General features: G+C 54.4%; 1 protein-coding gene across 2 annotated transcripts in view; it reads left to right on the top strand.

Moving 5' to 3' along the window:
* The first annotated feature begins 280 nt into the window (after positions 1-280).
* Positions 281-8,885, top strand: part of ABTB3 (ankyrin repeat and BTB domain containing 3) — a 168,364-nt gene continuing 159,759 nt past the window's right edge. For both annotated transcript variants that reach the window (XM_048945145.1, XM_048945139.1), the window contains exon 1: positions 281-1,503. In XM_048945145.1, coding sequence (XP_048801102.1) covers positions 531-1,503 — 973 coding nt within the window. In that variant the 5' untranslated portion in view covers positions 281-530. The remainder of the gene's footprint in view (positions 1,504-8,885) is intronic.

The raw sequence follows: 8,885 nt of genomic DNA, 5'->3' as shown, positions 1-8,885 counted from the left end.
GCGGAGCGCGGCGGGGTCCCGCCTCGTCCCAGAGGAACGCCGCCGGCGGCCGCGCCTCCGTCCCGTGGGCAGCACCCCATCCCCGCACCGCGCTGCGGCTCCGCACCCCTCGGAGGCGAGGGGTAGAGTTGAGGGGCGGGGCCTTGGAGGCCGGAGGCGCCGCTCCATTGGCTGCGGAGTGCAGCGCTTTCCATGCCCCCGCCCTCCACGCCGTCCTATTGGTAGAGGGCCGGCGGCGCTTTGCATGTACCCACCCAGCCTCCCCCCCCGCGCCGCCCGGCGCTGCGCTGCGGTGCGGGTCGGGCCGGCGGCGCAGTGCAGGAGCCGGGCCGGCAGCGGTGTGCGGGCAGCACCGGGAGCAGCAACAGCAACAGCAGCAGCAGCAGCAACAGCAGCAGCAGCGGCACTCCGCGGGCTGGCGGCGCTGGGAGCACGACAGCGGGCTGCCCCACAGGGCTCGACGCTCCGCCTCGTCCCCGCCGGCCGCCGCACCCCGCCCGGGTCCCGCGGGTGCAGCATGAAGCGCGGCGATGATGGCACGGCGGGGTAAGACGGCGGCGCGGACGCTGGAAGACCTGACGCTGGACTCCGGCTATGGTGGAGCGGCGGACTCGGTGCGCTCCTCCAACTTGTCGCTGTGCTGCTCGGATTCGCACCCCGCGTACCCCTATGGAGGAAGCTGCCGGCCGCACCTAACTGACTCCATGCACAGTCGCCACAACAGCTTCGACACCGTCAACACCGTCCTAGCGGAAGATTCCGAGGTGCTGGACTGCGCGGGGCAGCACTGCTCCCGGCTCCTGCCCGACCTTGAGGAGGTCCCCTGGAGCCTGGAGGAGGTGGAGGCGCTGCTGCAGCCGCCGCAGCCGCGCCGGGATCCGCGGGCGCCGGGCGGCGGCGGCGGCGCGGCGGGGCGGGATGCGGCGGCGCGGCTGTCCACGCTGGTGAGCCGCGCTCTGGTGCGCATCGCCCGCGAGGCTCAGCGCCTCAGCCTGCGCTTCGCCAAGTGCACCAAGCACGAGGTGCGCAGCGCCATGGAGATCGTGCTGGGCTGGACGCTGGCCGCCCGCTGCACGGCGGCCGCTCTCGGAGCCCTCTCGCTCTACAACATGAGCGGCAGCGGAGGGGACCGCTTCAGCCGCGGCAAGTCGGCGCGCTGCGGGCTGGCCTTCTCCGTCGGCAAGTTCTACCGCTGGATGGTGGACAGCCGCGTGGCCCTGCGCATCCACGAGCACGCCGCCATCTACCTGACGGCCGGCACCGAGAGCCTCTTCCGCGACATCCACGCTCGGGTGCTGGCCGGGACCGGGCCCTCCGCCCCGCTGCCGCCGCCCGGCCGTACCACCCCCGCTGCGGCCGCCGGCCCGGCCGAGAGGGAGAAGGAGGGCGCCGAGGCGCCGCGCTTCACGCTGGAGGCTCTGGAGCAGACGGTCAACAACGACCCCGAGCTGTGGGGGCTGCTGCAGCCCTACCAGCACCTCATCTGCGGGAAGAACGCCAGCGGTGAGTGAGAGCGAGCGGCCACCTGCTGCGCCGGGTAGCGGCGGGGGGAGCGGGGCCGGGAGGGGCCGCCGCCGCATCGCCCCAGTCTGCATCCCGCCGTCAGCCGCTCCGCGGCACCGCGCCGCCCCGCGCCGAGTCCGTGCCGGGCGGCGTTGGGCGCCCGGAGTTTTCCACGGGAGAAACGGCAGCAGCGCAGCGGAGCGGTCGGAGCGAGCAAACTTTGCTCCCCCGGCAGGCAGCGGTTTGGCCGGGCGCTGCGCGCTGACACGCAGGCTTTCTGCACGCATCTCCGGCGTGTTGCTGCTTGTTTACCCGGCGCTTGACACGGCGGTGCACCGACTTCGCGGGGGTTTCTGTGTTGTTTATCTTCGTTCCCGAGCGAGAGGGTGGTTGGGGGGTGATGCCTCGAAGGAGCGCCGTTCGGTAAAGCAGGACTCCAAAGTTGACGTTCCTCACGCTGCTCGGTGAGGGGGGAGCGCGGCGGCAGCCCGCAGCCGGCTCGGGAGCCGCGGTCGGAGCTGGTGTTGTTCTCCTACGTATCAGCATGCACGGGCACATCGGCTCCCATACAAAACAGCTGTCAAGCCGAGATGCAAATGTCAGAGCAAAAGAAACCGGGAAAACGAGGAGAACTGGAAGCGCAGAGCAGGTTAACCCTGCCGGGGTGCCAGCGGAGCGCGGCCCATAGCCATTGTCTTCCTTCCCCACAGAGACCCAGGGGGAGGATGCTGACTGCAAGTAAAGGGGCGAATCCACCCCCTCCTCCCCCTCCCCGGTCTAAATAGCGGTGTCCCCGCAGCGTTTGCCCCAGGGTGCGCTCCCCAGGGCCCTGCCCAGCGTCCCATGGGGACGCGCTCGCCGCAGGATCCCCCGGTGCTTTGGTGGTATGGCCACAGGCAGGCGGGCAGCCTTCCCCGAGCGCCCCTTGTCCTCCCGTCCCGGTGCTCTGCCCGCAGGTTTCAGGCGTTGCCACTCTGGCATTGCAGCACCGGCTCCTATCGAGGCAGTTGCTATCGCGGAGCGGCTCCCGCTGAGCCGTTCATTTTGGTTTGCGGAGTTGTGACACCCTCTGTATCAGCCTGGGGGATTGACGTGAACTTCAGCCTGCCCTCATCCGTCTCCCTCCGGGGACATGATTCAGACTTTTCGTCTCCATTTTGTTGCAGCTTTACCTGGCACAAATCTCAGCCCTGACTTGAGCAAATGGCATTTTTTGAAGGTGTTTGAGCTGGACCCCAGCAAGTTGTCCATTTTGTTTTTTCTCTCCTGGTGTCATTACGTTTCCCATGCAGTATGACTGTAATGCTGTTTTAGCTCCTTATGAAATGTGATTTGATGTTCTCTTATGTGTATTTGGAGTTTCAGGTGAAAAAAAAGATTCAGGCCTTCTTATAAAAAAAAAGCCATTTTTTATTGCTGTTTACATTCTGTGCTTCATAACCCAAGTATTTCCACGGCAGCTAAAGCAGACGTAAGTCATTAAAGTTATTGTGCTGCTCCTTCACCAGGGAGAGAGGCATCTGGTTATCGAGCCCTCACCGTGCTGATGTCTGAGTGTTCAGTGGCTGCTTGTGGATGTTTCCTTCCCAAGCACTTGAAAGGGGGGAAAGTCTGATGGGAGAATTATCTGACCTGCTCAGAACTCTTGGGAAATCCGTGATAGGTTGCTAGAAGAGCTGGAAGCCACGTCTCCATATGATGGCATAACCACAAGCTGTTCATCCTTCCTCTATGCTCAGTGCTTGAAAGACTGCAACGAACAGGCTGCCCAGGGTGGTGGTGGGGTCACCATCCCTGGAGGTGCTCCAGAACTCTGTGGATATGACACTTGGGGACGTGGTTATGGGCACGGTGGGGATGGGTTGATGGTTGAACTAGATGGTCTTTGAGGTCTTCTCCAAACTTACTGATACATGATTCTATGAAACAGCATGTAGCAGGCTTCTCCTGACGTCTCCATGGACTGTTGCAGGGAAAGAGGCAGGTCCTGGTGCACTGAAGGGTTGGTGAATTGGGTAGCGTGTGGGCATGCAAACATTGGATTGGGTTGACTTGGTCCGTTGGACATGGATGGATGACAATCACAGGTTGAGTCTTTTCCAAAGGTACCATAGCCAATATTTTTTGAGTGGGCATAAAAGGAAAACAGGGCAAAAGCAGACCCCCAAGCAATTACTGTTCCGCTCACAGTTTCGGTAGGGAGAGGTGGTGCCATCTCTGCCAGGCAAATGTCAAGCCACAAAAACATCTCTAGGTTAAATTCAACATCTTGAATTCTGACGGGACTGTGAAATGGGCAGCCCATGAAGATCACAGGATACAAGTATGAGAAGCACATGATTGGAGCATGAAGCAGTCAGAGGCTGCTTGAATACAGGCTGTGAGTGCGGGTGTTGGGGCCCGTGGTCTGAGGATCTGAAAGGCGCAACTATTGAGCCTATTACAGGGTTTCCCTGTCAGCTGTGCTGAGCACTTAGTGGTTACAGCTGAGGTTTGTATCATACCCAGTCATCTTGGAAGCTGCTGAATAAGATCGGTATTGCAAGATAACCCTCTTCTTCCCATAAACGATGGTCATGCGCCTTCAGATGAGGATGTTGTTCTGGTAAGTGCGTCAGCCCGCTGCATTTGTCATGGGTATATATATGTGGAGATCCTGCAGCTGCCTTGGCATGAGCCATGCTCTCATGCACCGTGGTCATGGGTTCTCATGCAGGGCTGGAGGTCCATGGATGAAGGTACAGGGATAAGTTCTTTGCACAGAGAGTGGTGAGGTGCTGGCACAGGCTGCCCAGAGAGGTTGTGGCTGCCCTGTCCCTGGAGGTGTTCAAGGCCAGGTTGGATGGGGCCCTGGGCAGCCTGGTCTAGTATTAAGTGGGGAGGTTGGTGGCCCTGCATGTGGCAGGGGTTTGGAGATTCAAGATCCTTGAGGTCCCTTCCAACCTGGTCCATTCTGTGGTTCTGTGGAGGTGATGGATTTGATTAATGCTTTGCTGTCCAAATCCCCATCTCCTTCACAAGCCTTTTGGCAAACTCTTCTGTGATACAGGAGTAGGAATGGGAAAAGAGGATTAGGTAGTAGCACCAGGAACAGGCTTCAGGCATCTCCGCTGAGTTATCCTAGTTACTATATCAGAAGGAATAGACCTCAAAAGCACTCTGAGGCAGTATTTTCTTTTTCCTGCACAACCAGAATTTTAATGCCGCGCTTGAATGAAAATTAAAAACTTTACGCTTGGGATTTCATTGGCTCTCAAATGTTTCAGTTATGAGCTCCGTCTGAACAGTGGAGTACACATTTACATCCCATAGCAATCACATGGAGTGTTATTTTCCTTGAAATACGGGGAACAAAATATTGTATGCTCAATAAAAGGAGTAAAAAGTAGCACCTCTGTGGCTTAAGCTGCATTATTATTTTTTCTCTATTGCTCCTGAAACCCCTACTTTTATGCCAGATCTCAGAGCTGCTTTGGGGGGAGGTTTCCTCAGCTCTTGGATCCAGCACAAAGAACAGGAGTATGTCCATGGGAAAGCTTGGAGGGCCAGTCCAACTGACTGAAGTTATCTGTCTGATAAAGCTATTAGGCAAAGTCTAAATTCACAGTCATAGAATGGCTTGGGTTGGAGGGACCTCAAAGATCACTAGCTCCACCACCCCGCCCTGGGCAGGGGTTTAGCAAACAGACTGTTTCTGTCCAAGTCTTGGGGAGTCTCATTATTTGCTGCAAAGATGTTATTGAGCATGTCTTCCCACTTCAGCATCTGAAGGAGGTGCTCAGGTTGAGGTTGGTGTGGAATATCTGTGCACGTCCTTTGGATGGGATGGGAGGGCTGAGGAAAGGTGAGCAGGGTTTTGTGGAGCAGCCAGTGTGCACAGCTAGCCTTCATCTGTTTGTGTACAGCTCCTAAAAATAGTTATTTGGAACACAACTGTAGCGCTGTGGTTTCATCCTATTCTTAATATTATTTAGAGAGAAAGTCACAACAAGTTGGAATAAACCAAGGATTAGGTCAGGCTTGGCTGACATGTGCCAGCTAACCTCAGTTTAACCTCAGCCTCTCCTCATCCGGGGAAACTAGCGGGACTCCAAGCAAATGAGACAGACTGATGTATTAGCACGGCTTAACCAAGCCAGTTAATGCTTTTAACTTCTGATACACACACGTGTGTACAGGGACTGTTCCCTTCGCTTACTGGCGAGTGCACCGTGTCAGTTGGTTACTTCTTTCTGTTGTAATCGAACCGTGTGAGTGGTGAGATGCTATCATGGCTCTGGGGGTGATATAAAAATCCATCTAAAACTGATTTCGGGTGCTGACATCGGTAGCGGTGCAACGCATGAGATGTGGTTTTACTTAGCTGACAGCCTCCTGTGCAGCCTTCCATGGCCGTGGGAGGAGCGGGGCTGGGACTGGAGGTGGAGGCCTGGCAGGGGGCTGCTGACTGACTGCCTAATGAAGGGCTGTTTCCCTCTGGACATTTTTATTCATGTAATTTGTTTCGGTAATGAGAGCAGCTTGAAGAAAAAAAAAAAAGAAAGCAAAGAAAACCAACCCACAACAGAAATGATTCTACTAGAAACACCTTAGTGCTAAAGCATAAAGATGATGTATGACGATTTAATTATTCCCTTTATCGTATTGGAAAGTACCTTGGCAGCAGGGAGTTTTAGTGCTGTGGCTATAGCACTTTGCCTCTGATGTAAACGAGACTTCAGGGCTGTGATGCAGAACCAAGGTAGGGGAATAACAGTGTCCCTTGAGCAGCCCAGTGGTTTCCTGACTTTCTGTCTGAGGGGCAGCATGCCTCCGCCTTTTCTCCCTCACCCTGGAAGGGGAAATGGTTCTCTTTTCTGGAAAGCTTTATGGCTTTCCCCATGCTTTACTCCCAGTGGCAGTGGGAAAGGGCAAAGTTGTGCTCCACTGGGTCACAGAGGAAGAGAGCCTATTCCCTAAAGGTGGGTGCTAAGAATTAACTCCTCTGCTGGGAGTGCTTTCCTCCAGCCTGCAGCAGAAAAATACAGGGCACTGGAGGTAGTTGGGGAGCTTCCTTCAAACTGCTCCCTGAGATCAGCAGCTTCCACATAAAATAGCTGTTGCTGGTGTAGTGAAGGTGAAGAGAACAGTGAGGCGGTGATGGAGGAGGGCATGCCTGTCACCAGGATGTGCCATCTTGCTGCAACGCTGCTACAGTTAGCAAGGCACCTGGGCAAGATTCTTTCAATGTTACCTCCCTCTGAAACTCCCATGTGATCCTTGAGGCTTGCATCAGTGCTTGGCCACCTTCCCATTGCCCTCTCAGTTTCAGCATCCTCTGCTCTCTCTCTGTCTCCCTGGTGGGACCATGCCACTGCCACATCCTTCCCTGGCACCAGTGCTGTGCACCAGCCCCTCCGTGTCAGTGTTTCTTCATGGGCCTGTCTGCAGGCTGTTTTCCTTCCTCCCGGGTGCAGGAGAATTCAGAAGGGGAGAAGAACCAGTAAGGGCTTTCTTCTTCTTTTACTCTTCACCTTGTTTTCTTCCTGAGTGAAAACAATACACTGTACTATCTCTGTGTCAATCTGTCACTACAATTTTTATGCACCTGGTGAGTATTTTAAAGATTTTTAAAGATGTACAGGTGGAGTCAAAAATACCCCAGAGTTTGTGCAGTCAGCTTAACCTAGGGCTGCTTTGTCAGAGGTGTGCAATTGGGCAGTCTGAAAAGTGCAGACACTGCAGAGGAATTTAGAATCATAGAATCATTTGAGATGGAAGGGACCCTTAAAGGCCAACCCCCGTGCAATGAACAGGGACACCTACAGCTCTAACAGGGTGCTCAGAGCCCCTCCACACTGACCTTGGATGTGATGTAGGTTGGGTCTCTGGGGATGGGTCACTCACTTCATCTCAGGGCAGCCTTTGCCAGTGCCTCACTACCTTTATTGTAAAAAACTTTTTCCTGAAATCCAATCTAAATCTCCAATCTTGTAGTTTGAAACCACTTCCATTTCTCCTATCCCAGCAGACCCTGCTAAAGAGTCTGTCCTTTTATTTCTTATAGCCTCCTTTTATGTGCCAGCTGAAGTTTCACTCAGCTCTCGATCTGTCCTTGCTTCCAGAACTACCTACAACAAAAAGTTTCCAGCAGTGAGCTCAGTGTGGCCACATTTCTCTGTCAATGAACAAGCTTCCTATTTTCCCAGAAGGTGATAAAGCAGTCCTTCTGTAGTAGGCTGTGAAGAGAGTCTTGTGGTCAGTTGCTCATTTTGCTTTCCGTGAAGAGAAATCTTTCTTCTTTAAAAGCAGAATAGACATGACCTCTGTTGAAGGGAAATGAATCAACAGATATTAGGAAAAAATTCTCAGAGTGGTGCTGCAGTGGCACAGGCTGCCCAGGGAGGTGGTGGAGTCACCATCCCTGGAAGTGCTCCAGAACTGTGTGGATGTGGCACTGAGGGATGTGCTTAGTGGGCATGGTGGGAGTGGGCTGATGGTTGGACTAGCTGATCTTAGAGGTCTTTGCAACCTTATTGGTTCTGTGTTTCCGTGACATGGTCTTCTTTTGGTAGCAGGGATGAGGGATGTGTTTCTGAGAGTACTGCAAGACCTAAGAGCCACTGTTGGTGTTTATCCATTCAGCAGAATGGACAGGTTGCACTCACTTGTACAGATGCCTTGCAAGGGCTGCAGAGACTTGTCTTGATTAATTAATTTAATCCCTAATACTGCGCTGGTGCCTTCGAATTGTCACATCCCTTCCTGTGGTGGTTTGTGGGTGCTGCAGAAGTTTCACAGTGTGGCTTACGGTTGGTTTCTGCTGAGGTAGCTAGAGGGGCTTCCATCTTCCAATCTAAAAAATGCAGAGAGAAGTTCTGTTGGGGCAAACATCCTCAGGTGTAGCGCCTGATGGATTCATATGGTCTTTCTCTTCTCTTGCCTGTGGTCAGAATTGAGCTTAAAGAAGATGTGACCCTTTTGTCTTGACCCATCCCTTGTGTGTGTGTGTGGGGGGGGAAGTCTTTGACAGTTGATTTAGAGTTAAATAATGCTGCATTGGTAGTAAGGAGCAGTGAGAAAATTATACCACTCATACAAACAGTGGGCATTGGAACAGGTGATGAAACCCTGCTGAACTGATGGTGGGCCGGGTGGGAAAGGCGTTGTTGGGTTGGGTCCAGGCTGTTCAATGGTGCCCTATTTGTACAGTATGCTGGGGCCAACTCCTGGTCCCAGTGGCTCTCTAGAAGACCTTGTATAGATCTGCTTGGTGGTATGTGGCTGTTACTGGTGGGCCATGGGCTTGATGGCTGGGAATTTTGCTGATGTAACACTCCAGGACTGAGCTTGTTCTACAGTTGTGCTTAAGGCAGTAATGAACGTTTCCAGTAAACTGGGGG

The sequence above is a fragment of the Lagopus muta genome, chromosome 1 (assembly GCF_023343835.1).
Source record: "Lagopus muta isolate bLagMut1 chromosome 1, bLagMut1 primary, whole genome shotgun sequence".
Lineage (NCBI taxonomy): Eukaryota > Metazoa > Chordata > Aves > Galliformes > Phasianidae > Lagopus > Lagopus muta.
The sequence above is the reverse complement of the archived record's forward strand: the minus strand, read 5'-3'. Positions and strand labels throughout refer to the sequence as shown.